Here is a 22,444-nt window from a genome sequence, read left to right on the forward strand (position 1 = left end):
CAAAGATATCCCCATGTGCAATTGTCACCTGTATCAAATGCTTCAGTGGTTTCTCAAATGTGCGAAAATGTTTCGCAGATGCAAATATCTGCGCTGGTTTCCTAGCAATCTAACTGCAGTGCTAACATCACTTTCAGTACTCTCACCTTTTCCCAAGGGCGTTTGAACCAAAATTACTATACGACTGTGAGTCCTTCCCAGAACCAATATAGTCCTCCTCAGGTACCTACTACACCTGCTGTTTCTCAAATTTTTTCCTAATTTACCTCACCCATTAACTGCTATATTTAAGGGTGTATCAAAATTCACCGCTAATTCAATTGATGAAATCATCTCCTTTCTACGTTTCTTGGTTGAGATTAAAGTTCAGGGTATTGTATACTCTTTGAGTAGTGATAATTTCTTCCAAGTCATAAGAGCCATTTCGGAAAAGTGGACAGTTGACCAATTCCATGCGCATGTGCTTGAGTTTTTATTCCTTCCCGTGCATTGTCTTCTTTGGTGCAAAGGTATTATTTCTGTGTGCAGCATCTGAATGTTTCTTTCTTTTTCTTGCTAGTTGCTTTACGTCGCACCAACACAGACCGGTCTTATGGCAACGATGGGATAGGAAAGGCCTAGGAGTTGGAAGGAAGCGACCGTGACCTTAATTAAGGTACAGCCCCAGCATTTGCCTGGTGTGAAAATGGGAAACCACGGGAAAACCATTTTCAGGGCTGCCGACAGTAGGGTTCGAACATACTATCTCCCAAATACTGGTCACACTTAAGCGACTGCAGCTATCGAGCTCAGTGCATCTGAATGAAACATTGCCTGAATATATTCAGGACATTAAGTTCAATGCTAGGATTTCTATGCTCAACTATTCTGAGTCTCAAATGGTTGCTAGCATTGTTGAGGGTCTTGCACCTAATTATCGTTCGTATCTTGCTCTGTCACCACGACCAGCTACCTTCGCTCAGTTGGAAGCTATCACTGTTTCTGCCGAAGGCATTAGGTATGCCGACCAGCTACACGTTGCGTTAGCTCCTCCTCCTCCTATGAGCATATCTTCTCAGGTCACTAGTACTGTTTCTACTTCTTCCAGGACATGTAGTTCACGTGCATGCTATAGTTGTGGCTCCACTGATCATTTCCAGCGGAACTGTCCTAAGATTAAGCCCTTAGGCAATTCAAATCCGAATGTGGGTAGTTTCTTCCCCAACTAATTCTTACAGATATTGTGCATCGAGTAGACATTTTTCTAGACGGTGTCCTCGCAATTCTTCCAGGTCTGGGCGTTCTGGTAATGGCAATTCCAGATTACTAACTTGCCAATTCTTGTGGAAAAACCTCATGGTGTAGCTTCATGTTTCGCATGTTATCGCTGTCAGTTAGATGATGACTTACCCAATCCTGTAGTTGATGATAAGCCTCAGTCTGACCCAAGTGTCAATTTTCCACAATCTTGTGGTATTTCTGCTATCCCTCCTTGTAATTTACCTTACATATGCCTAGAAGTGAACAATGAACCTGTCTGTGCTTTGGTTGATTCCAGAAGTAGCCTCACCTTGATGAGTGAAAACTCATATAACTCCATGAAATCTGCAAGTTCCCTTCCTTAAAACCTGTGTCTTTAACCTGCCATACGGCTAACTCTAATTCCTTGAATGTGTTTGGATGTCTGAATGTCAAAATTCGAATCTGTAATTTCACGTGGAAAATGCCTGTGCTAGTAGCAAAGGATTTATCTTGTCCTTTCATTCTGGGGGCAAATTTTATTGCCAAAACTGGTATGATATTGGACCATCAGTACAATGAGTTCCAGTTTAAATTATCCATTAGGATTTTTAACTTTTGTAACCGTTCCCCTATTCTTCCTTATCATGTCAATGCTGTCTCTGAGGACACTGGTGAGCCCTAAGCTTTTGACCTTAAACATTTGCCTGATAATCAGGCCAACCAACTTAGGAATCTTTGTGATAAATTTCCTGATGTGTTTACAGGTAAGTTAGGTGTGAAAAATTTTTTGGAATATAAAATTGAAGTAATTGACAATGTACCTGTTCGTTCTCCTCCGTACCACTTGACGCCTCCCAAGATTAAAGCCCTTAAGGCTATCATCGACCAAATGCCTGCTGATGGTGTAATACGTCCCTCTAAATCTGCGTACTCTTCTCCCGTATTTCTGGTCCCTGGCTTTAGACCTGTAATTGATCATTGGAAGTTGAATAAGAGAGTTGTGCTTCAATCTGTTCCTCTTCCTGACTTACATTCTTGTTTCTCTTGGTTTGCTAATGCCAAAATTTTTACCACTTTCGATTTGAATCAGGCGTATTATCAGATACTTCTTGCTGAGGAATCCAAGCACCTCACTGCTTTTGCCACTGACTGGAACCTCTATGAATTTGAACGTGTGCCATTTGGCTTTGCGATGGGAGCTGCGGTCCTAACTCGGCTCCTCTATAATGTTTTGTCAGACATTAAATTCAAATTTGTCTATAATTATTTGGACGATTTGCTTATTTTCAGTGAAACTTTTGAAGAGCACCTTGTTCATCTCATTAAGTCCTTGAAAGACTCCGTAAAGCAGGACTAACCCTTTTTTTTTTTTTTTTGCTAGTTGCTTTACGTCGCACCGACACAGGTAGGTCTTATGGCGACGATAAGACAGGAAAGGGCTAGGAGTGGGAAGGAAGCGGCCGTGGCCTTAATTAAGGTACAGCCCCAGCATTTGCCTGGTGCAAAAATGGGAAACCACGGAAAACCATTTTCAGGGCTGCCGACAGTGGGGTTCGAACCTACTATCTCCCGAATACTGGATACTGGCCGCACTTAAGCGACTGCAGCTATTGAGCTCAGTGGATTAACCCTTAAGGCTAGCAAAGTTACTCTCACACAGCCCCAGATGTCCTTCTTAGGGCATATCGTGTCGGAGAAAGGTGTCTCTATTGATCAATCTCGCACTGCAGCTATTCAAAATTTTCCAACCCCTAAAGATGTCAAGGCTGTAGCTAGGTTCATTGGCATGGTCAATATTTTCTGCCCCATTAAACGCCTTGAGGAGAAAAGATGCTAAATTTGAGTGGGGTGATGCTCAACTTGAAGCCTTCTATGACTGGAAATCTGCCTTGTGTAATGCTCCTGTGCTGGCGATGCCAGATTTCCCTTAACGTTTCATTCTTCAAACCGGTGCCTCATCTACAGGTATATCTGGTGTTCTCCTTCAGGAATTTGAAGATGAACGCCGTCCAATTTCTTATGTTTCCCGTAGTCTAAACCCTGCTGAAAGCAACTATTCAGCATATGCATTAGAAGCCTTAGCTGTTGTTTTCTCCTTGAAGAAATTTAGAATGTATCTTGAATATCTATCTTTTGTTCTTGAAACGGATATTCAGGCATTGAGTTGGGTACTAGCCAAGCCAAGAAGAACAGGTTGTCTTGAGTATTGGGCAGTACGCGCCTCAGCTTTTCAATTTGAAGCTCATCACATTCGTGGTACCGAAAATGTTGCTGACAGTCTCAGTAGGATGTTCCATCCTGGCAGTTCTCATCCTCAATCAGAGCCTGCAGATTCCTCTTCTGAACAAGTTTTGGCCTTTGTTAATGCAGTTTTGACCAATTCCCATTTACTTTTCAAGGATATTTCTAAACATCAGGAAGACGACCCTGAATTGAAGGCTATTAGACAAGGATTAAATCTGGTGAGCATATCAAACCATATGTCATTAAGAATGGTGTTCTGCGTTGACCTGCTCGTGGTCGCAGAGACCCCAATATTGTTGTTCCATCTAATTTAGTTCCTGCCCTTTTCTAATATTTCCATGAATCCCCTGTCGGTGGACATCTTGGTGTGTTCAAAACTAGAGAGAAAATATGTAAACATTTCATTTGGAAATCTATGGATGGTGAAATCCGCAGCATGGTCAAATAGTGTAAAACCTGTAACATTTTTTTTTTTTTTTTTTTTTTGCTAGGGGCTTTACGTCGCACCGACACAGATAGGTCTTATAGCGACGATGGGATAGGAAAGGCCTAGGAGTTGGAAGGAAGCGGCCGTGGCCTTAATTAAGGTACAGCCCCAGCATTTGCCTGGTGTGAAAATGGGAAACCACGGAAAACCATCTTCAGGGCTGCCGACAGTGGGATTCGAACCTACTGTCTCCCGGATGCAAGCTCACAGCCGCGCGCCTCTACGCGCGCGGCCAACTCGCCCGGTAAACCTGTAACATTAGTAAGCCTGCTCCTAATACTCACCTAGGTCTGTTGTCATCTAAGCAAGCTTCTCGCCCGATGGAGAGATTACTCATAGATTACATTGGCCCTTTTCCGCGATCACGGAAGGTTTATTATGCTAAAGTTCAACGTAACTACAATCACGGGCAAAGACCACACAATCTGTCTGTGGGTGACCAGGTCTATGTAAAGACTCATCCCATTAGTAGTGCTGCGGACCATATGATCAGTAAGTTATCCCCCCAGATTTTGAGGTCCCTACACGATTTTGAAACTTTTAACCCCCGTGTCATTGTTAGTGATCCTGAAAGAAAGAAAATCACAGTCGTGTGCATTTATCTCAAGTAAGAATACCCTAGTTATGAGATGATACTTTAGAAACTATTTTTGTTTTGGGGTAGTTATAAGGAATTAGTTATAAGCAAAATTCTAGTTAATGGGCTGGCCAACCATCGTCTGGGTCTTATAATTAATAATTTAATTAGGAGTTGTCTTAGTTGTAATGGGACTGGTGATTTATGATCATGTTAGGTAGAATTTAGTATGTATTTTGGGGAGAATTAAGATCTTCATAACTAGGGATTGTTGTGAAAAGTTTCTGGAATAAGGGCAAACTACGGTAGAATTTTCATTAGTTTTTCATCATTTTCTTATTTGAAATTATTTATAGTGCTTGCCTCGGGGGGCGGGAGGGGCTAAGGTAGTCTCAAGTCTGTGGGGGGGATCTCCCAATGGAGGTCGTGGAGACATCAGTTAGGTGCCTTGAAGCCCTTGTCCACCGGAGTGGCTTTAGCCTGTGGAATTCCCTGTCTGCTGCACATAAATTTATGATGCAGTGGTCGGAGGGGGCTGCAATCACTGTTTCTACTGTCGTGGCTAGAGGAGAGGTACGTGATGCCTTGGGCTCTGCCGTTCTACACTGCAACCCAGGGAGCAGATGTCCAGGTGACACCTGTTTCTTACCAGACAACCAGACGTGCCTAATTGAGGGGCACCTTCTACATGTTGGTGGTTATTGTCCCATACCAGACATATGAATAACGACTGTATATTTACCAGACAATACGTGACGTGCCTATTGGTGGGGCACATCATCATATGTTTTGGACATGTCAACCAACACCACAACCCAGCAGTCAGATGTCCTGATAACGCCAGTCGTGCTAGCCCTACCTCGCTACTTCACAATATGAATGAACCCCATTGAACCCAGTTAGAACTGAAATAATGCGGAGGTTGGGGACATCGGCCGAGTTGTCAATCACATGGTCAGAAATAACTCGTGGTCTTACTGTGTAAATAAAGAACAAACTGAAAAGCCAATGCACAAGATACTTTCATTTTGTGATTTTCACAGTGTTGTATTTTATTTTCAGCAGACATCAAAGTGACACTAAAAATATGTTTTTGAGTACTCAATATTATTTCCAACAGTGTTGTATTTCATGTCATTTCTTTCAATGGACACTAAAATATTTTATTTAAAAAAATTGCAGAAATTGGACTGCTAAATAGAGTGTAACAAAATTATTTTTATTTGAGCTATGCTCAAAGTTGAGGGCGGGGAGGAATGTAGTGATTGTGAAATATGTATTTGGACTTGAAAGTTTAAAGGTAAGATGAAATACTTGTGGGACATACGGTGGCACACGTACCAGATTAGGTAGGATGCTTCCAGGAGTTTCTGGTTACATCAGTTTGGAAATTTCTCGATGTTACACGAGGTATTTTGTAAGAATTAATTTTCTGGGCCCTCATTGGCCATAACAAAACTAATTGTGATTGGTGAATGCAAGAATTGCGGGGCGCTCATTGGTTGTTTCACGATTTCACCATTTCTGATAGAGGAGCACTTGGCGAGAGCCGAACGCATCCAAGCCGTCTTGTAATTCTGAGCAGCGACGAGAGAAGTTCTCTCCTCCAGGTGATGGGTCTGTTGGCCCCTCCGATAAGGTAAGCACTTGGCTTTTTCATTTTTCCGGCTAGTAATCTTCAAATGTAATGTTCAGTTTTATTTCTCTTTATCGCTGGAGCTTAACCACTTTTCTCTCAGCTGCCAAATTTAAATTAAAATGACTTGAGCACTTGCGGCGAGTCGCATCATGTTTGTTAAGAGGCAGTTCCTTTTTCCTTTTCTTTTCTTACACTGTGTTAAAATGTAAAATGTTCAATTTCCTTTTTGGTTGTAAATGTAAATTTTCCCCATCAGGGCTGTCTCGCATAGATCTGCTTCATCTTAGGATACTCCCATTTAGGATGGGCACCCTTTTTCAGAAGTATTTTGGTCAAGGCTGCCTCCTAAATGAGCTCTGTACTAAGAAAAAATTTTAAACTTCAGTTACCCGCTCCTTCTTGGTGTGTGTATTTACTATGTAAGTAACTTAATATTTGTGGCGTGAAATTGACACGTTCAAGTGATGTTCCTTTTGAAATAATGTAAATTTAGCCACATTGAAATTGGTGCGTTCAGTGTTGTCACTTTTGCAAATCATGTTATTTCCATCCAAGTTATTTATCTAGTAAATTGTATTTTGAAATTTAATCATTGATTTTGCTTCATCAGCACTGCCAATACCTTTCCACCGCCTGGATATAGTCCCACCACTTTCCACTATCCTTTCCTTAGCCGTCATGTTACTTAACCTGATCATTACTGTTTGTTTTCTTGTGCTAAATGTGCATATGGTTTTTGTTTATGTTTGATCGCATCTGAAAATTTTTAGTTTGCCTTGATTACTATTATTATCATCTTGTTCATTTGTGTTTGTGTGTAATGAAAGAGGTTACATTAAACATTTAAATGTGACAATTTCTTATTTTTTTATGCAGGAGTTTACCCCCGAGTTCCTGGTTCACCGCAAAATTTGTTGAAATGACTTCATTTTTCAGCTACGATCATGTACCTTTTGTTTCCGAGGCAATACGTTGTTTTTTTCCTTAACTTTGTAACTTATAATGTAACTAGATCGATTGCTTAATTTTTGTTTTATTCTCTCCGGAATTACCCGCCGGTTAATCTTGAGTCACTGATATGTCTCTAAGTTCAGCCATCTTTAAGTAATCATAAAATCAAGCCATTAAATGATCACTCCAATAATTGCAGGCTAAAGATGACCGTAACCCACAATACATTCTATACCTATTCTATACCTAGCAGGTTGCTAAGCGTCTAACACTTTCAGTAATCTACTGTATATACATAAAACTAGCTGATGTACCCGTGCTTTGCTACGGAATTCTACATTGTGTACAGAATTCTAGGTTAGGTAGTGTACACGTTGTGAGCAAGATTGTATTAAATTGCATAGCTCTTAACATTACCCTAGAGACGCGACGGAGAAGTCACCAAACGTCTCTTCTCATATGAAGACTGGGTTAGGGAATATTCATTGTAACGGTAGGCCCGCTTGCCTTCCATCAGTCACAATCAAGTTGGGGAGCATTGTAATGGCAGACACTCAATATCCACCTGCCTTTTTACATCCTCAGAAAGACTGTCTTAATAATTTTCCCAAATAAAATGAACATAGGTCTTTACAATGACGTCAATAGGAATGACACGATTAAAAGAAATGTTTTCATATGAAATACTTGACCAAATGAAAAACCACATATTTTCTCACTTTTAACGAACAGTAATATGCTTCCGATCTAACAATCCAAATTTTCAGAGCTGGAATGACCAAGCCGCACACAGCCGTGATCCGTGGACACTCTTTGTCATTTTTTCGGTAGGGGAGGGGGTCGAATAGTGAAGAGTCCCAGGGCAAAAACTGTGGCCTTTTACTAATCTGTTTCCTAGGAATACCGATGAATCGGAAAATCTCAATTCACTACACTGGTGGTGGAAAGAACTATCTGACTTGGTGGCAAATTCTTTCTCCAAGCTAGAGAAGAAAGACCCTCTTCACTGCTAATTTGGAATAAAATGAACGTGGATTTAATGAAAGCAAAGCGGAAGAGGCTTTACTTAAGAAACAGCTCTTTTGAGGGTTGAATTTTGAATAATTTGGTGAATTGTGGTGCTATAATTTGGAATTGGCCTAAATTATAATTCTAGACCAGGTCATACTACTACTACTACTAACTGAGCCTCTGCCTGAAATGTGCACACTGCTCATTCAAAACAGCCCATCAGAGTAGGGATTGAATAGCTGTTATACTGTGATGAACCAGTGTGTTACATACCAGCAGTATCAGGGAATGCATGAACCAGAGGAATGGAATGCTAAAGTAGAAAGTCTTCTAACTCCCCAGCTATTTCCCACCAATATTCAGTTAGGCTGTTATACTCGGTATGCAGCAGTAATCCCATCTATCAGAGTTGAGTGGCAGCATAAGACAAATAACATCACAACCAACAATGGTCAATATAATATTATTGTTGATGAATGTTATGCGCTTTCGATATTGTAGGCCTTCACATTTAGTTTTCTTCCGACTCTGAAGTACCACTCTTTTCATAGTTGGTATGGTAAAACTGAATAAAACATAAATGATCAGAAATTGTATTCACTCTAACTTTGTTATGCAGTACTTTTCGATAGGACCAATAACATAGGTATTTAAAAATTAAATTTTAGGTGCCTTCCCCTAAACTACAATTTCATCCAGGATGAATAAAATTGTTTATAGCTTAGACTGTAGTTTCTTATTCCCCAACTCTATGTACCAATGTTCATTAAATTCTGTTGACCCATTTTCTCCTCTCTCGGTGTTGATATAGACTTAGAAACAAAAATACAAATTAATGAATATCTCCGTTATCATAGCCGGTACGGTAAAAATGTATGAGACATAAATGATCGGAAATTTAATTCTATATAACTTATTTTTTTTTTTTTTGGTAGTTGCTTTACGTCGCGCCGACACAGGTAGGTCTTATGGCGACGATGGGACAGGGAAGGGCTGGGAGTGGGAAGGAAGCGGCCGTGGCCTTAATTAAGGTACAGCCCCAGCATTTGCCTGGTTTGAAAATGGGAAACCACGGAAAACCATTTTCAGGGCTGCCGACAGTGGGGTTCGAACCTACTATCTCCCGAATACTGGATACTGGTCGCACTTAAGCGACTGCAGCTATCGAGCTCGGTCTATATAACTTAAGTTATGTAATATTTATTGATAGGACCACTAATAATATAAATATTTGAAAATTAATTTCAGGTCTTCCCCTAAATTACCATTTCACTCAGCGTGAATAAAATTATGCATAGCCTAGATTGCAGCGGTTCCTCCCCCAACTTTACATACCGATTTTCATTAAATTATCTTCAGCCTATTTCAAGTGCTGCGTGTACATACATACATACATACATACAGGCAGACAGAAATTACGGAGAAGTAAAAAGTGCATTCCCTTGTTACTGTCGACATGTCCAATACAGAAATACCATTCTTTTCAAATTCTGAGCAATGTACAGACAAAACTCTTATTTTATATAGCCTATATAGATTATCCCTCTGGTTTGCCTCCCAGTATTTCTATGTTACCTTGCATCTATGCACATTACCTGAAGTATTTTAGATAGTGATGCAAGTTTACTGCACCTCTGTGCTTGTTTTTTTCTATATTTGTGTAGATTGGGATTAGCCCTCATTTTAGTCATCATGTACGGTTAGATAGTTTTCTTCCAATTCAAATTGTGATTACATTTCTTTTAACAAAATGTGCATGGCTGCAGGTAAGCTTAACAACACTGAAATTTTCCTTTGTAAAGATCTTTCTATTTTGAGTTTTTGATTTGTTTCTTTTTTTAAATTAAATGTATGTAATCCAAGGGCAATTACCCTCTACATTTCCTTTCTTCGCAAAAGGCTATGTTCCATTACCTCTCGGGGTTCCATGCCGCTTCCACATCCATTCTGTAGTTACCACATTTCTTAACTGTTTGTTTACATTATGTGCTGCAATGCTTTTGCTGAACTTTATGTTTTCTTTCACTGTGTTTAAATTTCATTCTTTATTATTATTTTTTTATTAATTTGTGCAATTAAGCCAAGTGCAGTTACAAACACTTCAAGTGATAATAAAGTAAAGTTAAAACATAACTACCCAACAACTACAACACGAAGACTACAAAAAAAATTTCCATGGAAAAAAAAAAAAAAAAATTCAGAAATACTACTAGTTTAACATTCTAAATCCAGCATCATCATATACAATTGTGTATACAACTTAATTATTTCCAGTACTTAACACTACGGCTTACAATACTATATGTTCAGCTTACTACTAGTTTAACATTATAATAAAGTAAGGTTAAAACATAATTACCCAACAACAACAACAACAACAACAAAAAAAAACATATTACAAGAAATACTACTAGTTTAACATTCTAAATCCAGCAGAAAATCACAAATTCAGTGTCCATCATTTCCAGCTTTCACTTTTCACATTATACTCACACTAATCATCATTATAATCATCATCTATGTCCCACTCCAGTCGCCCTGGTGTGGTTAATAAGCCTCCTCCAGTCCTTTCTGTCCTTCCGCTTTTCCTGATCCATTACTTCCTCCACATCCAATCCAGTTTCTCTAATGTCCTGCCAAATCTGATCCATCCACCTTCTCCTCAGTCTTCCAACTGGTCTCTTTCCCTTAATTCTCTTTCAAATTCCCTTCTTGCTACCCATTCCTTTCCCATTCGTTTTACATGTCCAACCACCTCAGTCTTGCTTTCTGTATGTTCTGTACTAATGGTTCTATATTTAGCTCTTATCTGATTTTAATATTTTGGATTCTATCTCTTCTTGTCTTTTTAACCGATGTTCTTAAAAATGTCATTTATACTGCTTGGATTTTACTATCTTGATTAGTTACCAGCTTTTCTAGTCCATATGTTACAAATGGTATGAAATACCATTTATATCATGTTAATTTTGTTCTCTTGGGTACTTTGTCATCCCATAAAAGCTCTCTGACCTGATGATAAAATGTTGTACCTTTACTTAGTCTGTTATTAATTTCAGGGTTGATTTCATTACTTCCATTAATAATGCTACCCAGATATGTATACTGTTCTACATTTTCTAACCGTCCTCCATCTATACGTTCACTTGGCTTCTCTTTTTCTCTTTTCCACACTCCATGACTACAGTTTTCTTTTTACTAATTACCATTCCAAACTCCTTCAGATTTTCATTCCAAATATCCAGTCTCCTTTGTACTTCCTTTTCTCCCTTTCCCCAAATCACCACATCATCTGCAAATACCAGAGCATTCACTTCTTCATCACTACTGATACTCTGTTTCACACGTTTCTGTTCTTAGGCAGAGGAGACCTTCGGAATGGCGAAGATGGTGGATGAGGCAACCCATCCTCTCTGGGGAAAATTAGAAGAGGAAACCACTGCCTTGTGGTGAAGAGGGATCTTCAAAGGCTAAGGGAGTAAACCCTGAAAGAAAATCCTCAGACACGTTAGGCTTAGCAAGTCAGCAGATGAGTAAATTTGTACTTGCTCTTAACTATAATACAAGGCTTGTATCTAGCACTAATGATCTTAAATGATTTTATACCAGAAGAGAATCTATCAAAGACTGCTGCAGGTAATTTTATTCCAATCCCTTATGGTCCTGTTTATGAAGGAAAATTTGCCCACATCAGTATGCTTGTTTCTGGCATTAATTATATGCTTGTGATCATTTCTCGATAAGTACAAGGGAGGTTCCAACCTATTCCTAATACTATTCCATGCAACCCCTACCAAGTAGCTCTCATGAAGACCACATAGGCGTGCTGTAGTTCTTCTAGATTCAAGACTTTCCCAATTAATGGTATTTCTCCTATTCCCATTTACGAAACACATCGTTCTTCTTTGAACTTTTTCTAGAGAATTTATTAAACCTACCCTGTACGGATCCCAGCACACAGACCCATATTCAAAAATCGGTCTTACCAAACATTTATAAGCTTTACTTTTGGCACCAGAATAAGCTTTCTTGAGATTTCGCATTAAAAAATGTAACAATCTCCAGGATTTCTTAACCACATTTTCCACTTGCTCTGACCAGCTAAAGGCCCGGTTTCATCAACACATGTTAGTACTTAACAAGGTGTTAAATAATTTTAACATACAATTTAAGAAAATTTGCATTTCATCAACAACTGTTAACGTTAACATATGTTAAACTGTGTATTAAAATTAACATCAGCCATTTCCCATGTTAAATGGCTAACATTAGCATTTAGCAACCTGTTCCAAAATGGCTGCTGTGAATTTCCCTCCCTTTACATGCGGAACTGCTCTATTTAGATCTTTTACACAATAATCCTGATCGAAGAAGAGTTCAGCGACGTAATGACTTCAAAAATTTGATGGATGCAGAATTTCTTCATAGATACAGGTTATCGAAAATAGCTGTTGCTAAGGTTATTGACGAAATTCGAGTGAGGTTGAAATATCCTACGAAGAGAAACTTACCTCTTTCTCCAATGTTGCAGGTACGGATAACATCACGATTTTTGCTACTGGTTCTTTTCACATAATGGTCGGAGACAATGCTGGAATTTCTAAAGCCACTGTAAGTAGAGTTGTTTGTCGAGTGTCTGCAGCAATAGCATCCATGAGGAGGAGGTAGGCTATGTAACATTCCCTTCAGTAGAAGAGCATCAGCAAATTATCCGCGACTTCTATGAAATAAGCCGTTTTCCTGGTGTTCTAGGTGCAATAGATTGCACACATGTAAGAATCCAATCACCTGGAGGCAATAGGGCCGAAATATATTGTAATTGGGAGGGATATTTCTCTGTTAATGTCAATGTTCAGGTGATTAGTGATCCTAACCTCCAAATGAGGGATATAGTTGCTAGGTGGCTTGGTTCTGTACACGACAGTACAATATTTAATAACTCCCATTTCAGAGCACAGTTTGAAGTGGGGACAATTAACGAAGTGATTTTGTTAGGTGATAGTGGATACCCGCTAAGAAAGTAGTATCTGTTAACCCCATTGAAACCCTCGCGGACTTTCTTCCACACGTCGTCCTTTTCTTTTATCGTCAAGCCATCTGTGCGCTTGCACTCAATACCTTCTATATATTTACCAACTAATTCAATTAACAACTCTTTTTTGAAGGAGGAAATATTAGAACTACGACTTTGTTTCACTTCACGCGCAACATTTAACAGCTGTACTCAAACAAAAGCGCATCGGAGTGCACTGTAAAACAGCATGTTTGTACCACTGCCTCCTTGATTCGCACCAATTCGCAATGTTGGGAGAGTTAACAGTCGATTAGTTAACAATTCACAAGAAAAGTTTGATGAAACGCAAGAAACCTAACAAGATGTTAAATTTTTAACTCCGTATTAACTAACTACTTGTTAGTATATATTTAACATGTGATGATGAAACCGGGCCTAAGTCTTTTCTAATAGTAACACCTGAGTACTTACGACTATCAATTTCAAGAACACTTCCCCCCCTCCGCACAAGTTCATAATTCCTCTTTCCTGTAATTTTTCTTTTACTGAACACAATTTCTTGCTTTTTTTGCTGTGGATTTTTATGCGCCCATTTTTCAAACATATCCAAATCCTGCTGAATCAATAGTTCGTCGTCCTCTGCCTTTATCTCCCGGTATATGATGCAACATTCACATGTAACATTCACTCGAGAAGATAGTGTTTCTCCCACGTGCACCCTCTGAGATCTTCCACTGAGGAATTTTCGTATCCATTTCACCACCCTGATGTCAATGTCTGTACGTGCTCATTTGTTAAGGAGGATGTCATGTGGCACAAGATCAAATGCCTTAGCAAAATCAATTACTACTGCATCAATCCTTGACCCATTGTCGAACTTGTCTGATATATCTTGACATACGGAACAGAGCTGGCTTTCGCAGGAGAAGCCTTCCCTAAAACCATGCTGTCCCTTAAATATCAATCCAGAAGAGTCCCATTTTAAACTCAAATAATCTACTATTAATCACTCCATTTATTTACATACCATTGACGTCAAACCTACCAGTCTGCGGTTATTCAAGTCGCTCTTGTCACTCCCTTTGTGACTAGGAACTACAATGGCCAATTTCCAATTGTGTGGAACATTCGAATTGTTCAGTAATATATTAAAGACTCTTATTAAGTACTATAGGATCGCTTCGTCCCCGAGTTTAAGTGCCTCTCCGAAAACAGAATCTGGCCTACAAGATAACTGGATTTTTTTTTAGTTATGCAATTATGCAATAATGAAGCTTTAATTTGGAAATCACTATTCGTTTTTGTAAAATTGTCCCTGAATGACCGCGCTGCCGGAATAAAAACCTTTCTGTAATGCTTATTTAATGCTTCCGCTTTATCTACATCTGTAAATCCCCTCTTATATAAAGAGAAGAAACTGACTTTTTTTCCCCTTTCAATCTTTGTTTATATTTAAAAACAGGTTCCAGAAATTTCAATTTTCATTTAGGATATTGTCAAGATATTTCTCTTCAGCCACTTTCTTTTCTGCTAGAAAATGCTTCACCAAACTTGTATACTCCGCTTTACATGGAACCTCTGGCACTATCCAGGCACTTGATAGCATACCTAACATAAAATCTTGCAGTCCCTCTTATCTCAATTTGAGCTGTTTAGGTAAATCCTGATGTGATAAATGTAGAGAACAAGCCTGAAATATACTTAAATTAAACGCCTTGCTCTCAACAGGCACTGTTATCCAAAGAATAGCTTCAGGCACTATGTATTACACTCGGAAGTACAACTCGTAACATATGCTAGCGATCAGCTGGTGGGTTGGTACACTTTCTACACCACAGCGTTATTCGGAAGGGGTGGCTTCTGCTACATATACACCAACTGGGAATAATATAGACCCTCTCCAGAGACCATTTGCAAACAGTTTTTCATTGTCTGGACTCTATAATCGGGAAAAAAAATATTTTTTTTAAGGTTTCAAAAGAGAGAATCTTGAATGCTCTCAATGGCAGTGAATAGGACGTCATTTGGGATAACAACAACGCCGATTCCAGGGAAGGTGCCAGCACAACATGATGATAATTTAAATGAAAGGAGTGATTAGGTTTACTGTGTGATAGGCCTATGGCTCAACTGACAGAGACAAATGACTTTTGTATTAATATTGCATTTGATAAATGAAACTGTATGCCCAACCTTATCCCTTTTCTTTACAGAGTTGAGTATGAAGTGAGACTAATCTTTGTATCGAGTTTTTAAGAATGGATGCCCTTCGTGACGTCAACCTCATCAGAGGAGTTAATGAGATGAAATGAATGGCGTAATATAAGAATAACTAAAACTGACGATATTTGCTGTATATGTAGGTCAAAAAGTTACATGTTCACCATTTACTGTCTTCTTAATCCGCTTACCCCCCGGGGTTGGTTTTCTCCTTCGACTCAGCGAGGGCCTCTTACCGCCTCAAGGGCAGTGTCCTAGAGTGTGATAAGTGTGATACTTTGGATCGAAGGTGCAATTAGAAAGGAGGACCAGTACCTTGCCCAGGCGGCCTCACCTGCTATGCTGAACAGGGACCCTAGTGGGGGATGGGGAGATTTGAAGGGACAGACAAGGAAGAGGGAAGGAAGCGACCGTGGCATTTAGGTACCATCACGACATTTGCCTGGAGGAGAAGTGGGAAACCATGGAAAACCACTTCAAGGATGGCTGAGGAGGGAATCGAACTCCCCCCCCACCCAGCTGACCTCCTGAGGCTGAGTGAACCCCGTTTCAGCCCTCGTACCACTTTTCAAATTTCGTGGCGGAGCCAGTAATCGAACCCGGGCCTCTGGGGGAGGCAGCTAATCACACTAACCACTAAACCACCAAGGCGAACTATTGTCTTCTTTATTTTTTAAATTTAGAAATGTTGCCTTCCAACGAAGGTAGCCAGTACAACTCAGAATACAATCACAAATTTGTTAAAGAATAGTATAGAATACATACACATACAAGTACAATTTATAGTTCTTTGTACCCAGAAGTCACTGGACAAAATGGGAGGCTACCGCATATTGGACCCCCCACCCATTATTTGTGGCTATAAAAGCAAGAAAGAGCAGGGTCTAATATGCAAGGAAAGAGGGCATTCTCCCTAATGGAGAATTTAATGACTAGATCTAGAAAACATGACATTATACGGTGAAGACCTGGCCATAGGCAAAGAAAGAAGAAAATCAGTTATAGACTACGGAAGTGGAACTTTTGAGAAGGATTTGTAGAATAAAAGGAGAGAACGCGTGAGAAATTAAGATCTATGAAACAGTTGAGATCACAGAGGAAAGATATACTGATATGGACTGGATAGATGAAATGGATGGAAGAACAAATGCCAAAGGAAGGAAGTGATTAAGACCAGCATATGGTCCCAAGATTTGTAGTGGAACATGATGATCGTATAATAAGTGGTGGAGAAATAGAATAAGATGGAGAGGAACAATGCTTGTCACAAATCAACTGTATCTGGATTAAAATTTAATGATTCTTCTTCTTACGATGTCAATCATTATTATTACCCTTAATATTGCTATTATTGTTACTGTGTGTTCCACTGTATTAAATTTACAAATTGATAATGAGTTTCAAATCATTAAGTAGAGTAGACTATAATTATACTGTTCTCAGCAATGGGAGAGCTTGAGAATAAAAGACACAAACGTGTGATTCTCTCAAGTTCTCGATACATCTTGAGTTCTGAAAAAATTATTCAAAGTTTTCAGAGGGAATACTTAAAAACCGAGCTGTAAGCTTACATCTTAAGAAATGTCTTCAAGGTCAGGGTGTATGCTGCCTCTATATTCAGTTAACCCCGGAGTACTTTTATACATAAAACCTGAATTGCTGTACAGTAATTCTAACAAATTACAAGATGGATGCATTTGATTCATGCACTTTTCTGGTTTCATGATGTAATAAAATAGAGTACACTTAAAATAAAAACACAATTATGAAAACCATTTGAATGTTTATCTGATGATTTTGAATGGCTATGTGCACGATGCACACAAGTATGAAGGATGAGTTTTCCACCTAATCAATACTTTATTTTACAATTATAGTATGTGCAGGATGGTCAGAAACAACAAGAACCGGGTATATGAATGGTAAAGGATTGGTCATACTGATAAATAATTGGAAAAAAAATCATTATATATCTCGCACTGTTGTCATTTTATCAGCTGCTGAAGTTAGTCAATCAGATCGCTTCGCGGGCGACTTCAGATGGGCTTTGGGAGGCAGTGTTGCTAAATCTGCACGTAGCTTATAACTAGCTTGAGAGCACCAATAGAAGAAATAAACTTCTATAGGGGACGGACTTGAACAAGGACCTCTCTGTCGATAGGCTCAGCCCACAGCAAGCACGCTACAGTGGCACTAGCTGAAACCCACGGTGTGTTAGTGTTGACGCTAATTTCTCGGCTTGACTCTCAAGTTACAAATCATCACCCTCATTTTTGATCTGTATTGAAAACAGCGATCTCACTTAGTTTACAAAAGAGTGCATTTATTGTTCCACGTATTCAATACAATCAGTACCACGTTATGTGGTTAATTAGACATAGAAAATCTGAATATTATGGGGACATGTTTCACCCTTCTTATTGGGCATCATCAGCCATATTAATTTAATCTTAAAACAAACATTGTTTAAAGGACAATGACATTTATAATTTCTAAAAATTGAACTGTGATTTCTTATGATATTAACTTTACAGAATAGTGGTTATAAAATATGATGTTGGGACATATAACACATGCTAAAATTATTGTAAACTAATTTAAAATCTTATCTAATAAAATATATATGTCAATATAAAGTTCTAAAAACGGCAAAATATAAACGGCAAAGTCAATATATTTGCTGGGGCAGTTGCCAAAGTAAGTAAGTAAGTTTGAAAACTTGAGGGTGAATTTTGTTTATATTTTGCATTCCAACATTAAAAGATTGGTTAAGAAAAAAGGCGAATGTTATGATGTTATCCTCATTAAGTTGATTGGTCTAAAATATTATCTGATATAACCGTTGCAAGCAGATGTTAGTGTGCTAGTTGAGGCTGCTTTGAGACGAGTTTATTTCGAGTATTTGACAGATTATGTTTGATTTTCACATGAAAATGTAGTCTTTCTAGAAGATGTAGAACATCGATGAATAGAATGTGGTTATATCATATGCCGTATATATATCTATCTTACTTTATTAGCAGCGTTGTTCTGTCTGGAGTTCCTACTTCGCGTGTTGTAACAATGTAATGTTCGGACATACAACACATACAACTACATTCTATTAATTGATGTTCTACATCTTCTAGAAGGACTCCATTTTTACGTGAAAATCAAACATAATCTGTCAAATACTTGAAATAAACTCGTCTCAAAGCAGCCTCAACTAGCACACTAACGTCTGTTTGCAACGGTCATATCAGATAACATTTTAGACCAATCAACTTAATGAGGATAACATCATAACATTCGCCTTTTCTCTTAACCAATCTTTTAATGTTGGAACGCAAAATGTAAACAAAATTCACCCTCAAGTTTTCAACCATTTTAGTCAGTTGAAAACTTACGCTGGCAACTGCCCCAGCGAATATATTGACTTTATAACGAAGAGGATCCACTTCCGTACCAAACATGTGCCGTTTTTAGAACTTTATATTCACACAAATTTTCTATTAGACTAGATTTTAAATTAGTTTAAAATAATTTTAGCATGTGTTGTATGTCCCAACATCATATTTTATAACCACTATTCTGTAAAGTTAATATCATAAGGAATCACAGTTCAATTTTTAGAAATTATAAATGTCATTGTCCTTTAAACAATGTTTGTTTTAAGATTTATTTTTTTTTTGCTAGGGGCTTTACTTCGCACCGACACAGATAGGTCTTATGGCGACGATGGGATAGGAAAGGCCTAGGAGTTGGAAGGAAGTGGCCGTGGCCTTAATTAAGGTACAGCCCCAGCATTTGCCTGGTGTGAAAATGGGAAACCATGAAAAACCATTTTCAGGGCTGCCGATAGTGGGATTCGAACCAACTATCTCCCGGATGCAAGCTCACAGCCGCGCGCCTCTATGCGCTCGGCCAACTCGCCCGGTGTTTTAAGATTAAACATATCCCCATAATATTCAGATTTTCTGTGTCTAATTAACCACATAACGTGGTACTGATTGTATTGAATAGGTGGAACAATAAATGTACTCTTTTGTAAACTAAGTGAGATTGACTCTCAAGCCCGACTAAGCCACATGCAGATTTAGCAACACCGCCGCGTAAAGCCCATTTGAATTCGCCCGTGAAATTAGCTGACTGGCTAACTTCAGCAGCTGGTAAAATGACAACGGCGTGCAATACCAATGTAATTTTTTCAAATTACTTACCAGTACGACCAACGCTCTAACGCTCATATACCGTACTCGGTTCACATTGTTTCTGACCATGTATAAATCATCTTGAAATCTTGTCCCAAATATATTAATTTACTACAGTTGCAAATATGTTTAACTGAAAGTTTTCCAACGAATCCTATTTACTAGCATATATCTCGCCATCGTCTATATCATGCACCCCCATTTTTAATATGGAACTGAGGGAGAAAAAAATAATTCCTGCTTATATCTTGCATCAGTTTTTATTCGAGTGTGAGTATAAATATGACAAGGTTTACCTGCAGTATGCATGCCTTCTCTTAGTCACAACAGCTCCTTCCTCTTGTTTGGTTAAAGGTAGGGAGATAATTCCAGACTCTAGCGTATTCCCTGGCTTAATGAGCTACACAGAACATGACACTTGAATTGGCTGTAATTTCAGTATATCCCCATAAGGGATGTGCAAGATTTAAGGTACTACATGATGACTGCTGATACCAGGCCTACTATTTTTCTTCTTTTTATGTGCAGTGAAATGGTAGTGGAAACGGTGTGGGAGCGTATCTGACTACGAATAAAATCCCCAAACTTAAATACTTTTCTTAATATTGAACAACATGTTATGGAACATAATAAAATGCAATCTATTACATGAAATTTTAAGGCTTTATTACTTTAAAAGTACTGCAATTCTAATCAAGTTCAATTTATTAACTTTGCGCATAGACCTTGATCCTGATATGTTAGCTTGAATTTTCAGGAAAAAAAAGTAAGAGAAATATGCAAATAAATATGGTGCTCGTAAGAACAAAAGTGGCTATTTCAATATCATGCCAAGCAATAACCATCCGAAGAAGTTTGATTATTAAATTTCACACAATCATGTATAAAAATGCTATTAATTATTAAATGTTTGTTTGCATCGTTTGAAATTTTCAGGAAGTGAGTGATTTTTAAATAGTGCCACCACTGCAACTTGATACACGTCCAAACCTACATTAATTGAGTAAAGCATCCGAGAACAACTTATACCAACGATCATGGATCCAAATGAAAGTTTTGATTTTTATAGTTCTTCAACGCATTCAAATAGATTCATATATTTATTTGATTCTGCTCATCAATAATATTATCCTAGATGAACCCATTAGCAAGAATTCTAAGTAAAAGTGATGAACAGTTTTATTATAAAACTAGAATGTAGGGTGATCCAAACCACTGTTACAGTGTAGTACTTACCATGATTGTGTTTTGAAGATGTTCTATCTCGTTGAGGGCTGCACAGCAAAAAAAAACAAACACAACAATTAGTCACAGCAATCGACAAGAGTGCAAGAAAGAAAGAAAGAAAGAAAGAAAGAGCAAACAAACAAAAAATACTCTTTACAGTACTAATACAATTAGAATATTCGAACATGTCCCTGGACACTCCCAGCACTAAAAGCCATATAATAGATAAATAAATAAACAAATACTTTGAATACAAATATTTATCACTATAACTCACTTTGTGCAGCAATTCACATCACATGCCATGCCAATAATACAAAAAAAATTCACAAACACAAAGTCCGTATCTAGTGCAAGCACTAACATATGAACATTTTAATTTCATTTATACATGGATCTTAATTATGAACTGTTATGACTTTTGGTGTTCACTCTACAAGCCTTTGTGAATGAACTAAACATCCTCACATACTAATTTCAATACAAGTTTTTCATATATTCAGACAAGCAAAAACCTAAAGCACTTTAATTTACTTACAATTTTTTACTTTAGATGTAATTTGGAATGGAACATTATTATTAAATTTCCAATATAAAAAACAAACACCATTTTGCATAGCATATTAGGGTCATAGTAACAATCAGATAATATTCACCACACATAAAACATTATAGTGAAAGTTTATTAAAAAAGTAGTGAATAAATGTTAGAAAATGAGAATCGCAACATTGTTTTTCATATATATGATATAGAGGTTTTCCTAGTTCATTTTCACAACAGTTCAGGTGACAGTCCAGAGTATGTCTTGCTCATCCAAATACAGAATATTCAAAAAGCAGGCAATGTACAGTTTGAGTGGATCCACAAAAGCATGAATAATCATCTGGAACACTGAACTTAAATCGCTCAAAACATGACTTAAATTGGCCATGCCTGGATAACACCTGAGTAAGTATGAAAGTTGAAAACAAGAAAAGTGGCTGGAATTGATAAGATTTCTGGGGATATACTAAAGACAATGGGTTGGGACATAGTACCATATCTGAAGTACTTATTTGATTATTGCTTGCATGAAGGAGCTATATCAAATAAATGGAGAGTTGCTATAGTAGCCCCTGTGTATAACGGAAAGGGTGATAGACATAAAACTGAAAATTACAGGCCAGTCAGTTTGACATACATTGCATTTAAGCCTTGGGAAAGCATACTTTCTGATTATATTAAGACATGTTTGCAAAATTAATAACTGGTTCGATAGAAGGCAATTGGGGTCTATAAAGGGTTATTCCACCGAAGCTCAACTTGTAGGATTCCACCACGATATAGCAGGTATCTTGGATTCAGGAGGTCACATGGATTGTATCATGATTGACCTGTCTAAGGCTTTTGATAGGATGGATCATGGGAGACTACTGGCAGAAATGAGTGCAATAGGACCAGACAAAAGAGTGACTGAATGAGTGGCTATATTTCTAGAAAATAGATCTCAGAGAATTAGAGTACGCAAAGCTTTATCTGACCCTGTCATAATTAAGAGAAGAATTCCACAAGGCACTATTATTGGACCTTTATGTTTCCTTATATATATATATAAATGATATGAGTAAAGAAGTGGAATCAGAGATAAGGCTTTTTGCAGATGATGTGATTCTGTACAGAGTA

At 38.1% G+C, this 22,444-nt stretch overlaps 1 protein-coding gene across 4 annotated transcripts in view; it reads right to left on the reverse strand.

Annotated features, from left to right (window-relative positions):
* The window catches only part of LOC136872770 (SRRM2 protein homolog rsr-2), a 188,626-nt gene that overhangs the window by 130,971 nt on the left and 35,211 nt on the right, over nt 1-22,444 (reverse strand). For all 4 annotated transcript variants that reach the window (XM_068227530.1, XM_068227529.1, XM_067146605.2 and 1 more), the window contains one exon: nt 20,791-20,828. In XM_068227530.1, the coding sequence (XP_068083631.1) occupies nt 20,791-20,828 (38 nt within the window). The remainder of the gene's footprint in view (nt 1-20,790; nt 20,829-22,444) is intronic.

Source organism: Anabrus simplex, chromosome 4, assembly GCF_040414725.1.
Source record: "Anabrus simplex isolate iqAnaSimp1 chromosome 4, ASM4041472v1, whole genome shotgun sequence".
Taxonomy (NCBI): domain Eukaryota; kingdom Metazoa; phylum Arthropoda; class Insecta; order Orthoptera; family Tettigoniidae; genus Anabrus; species Anabrus simplex.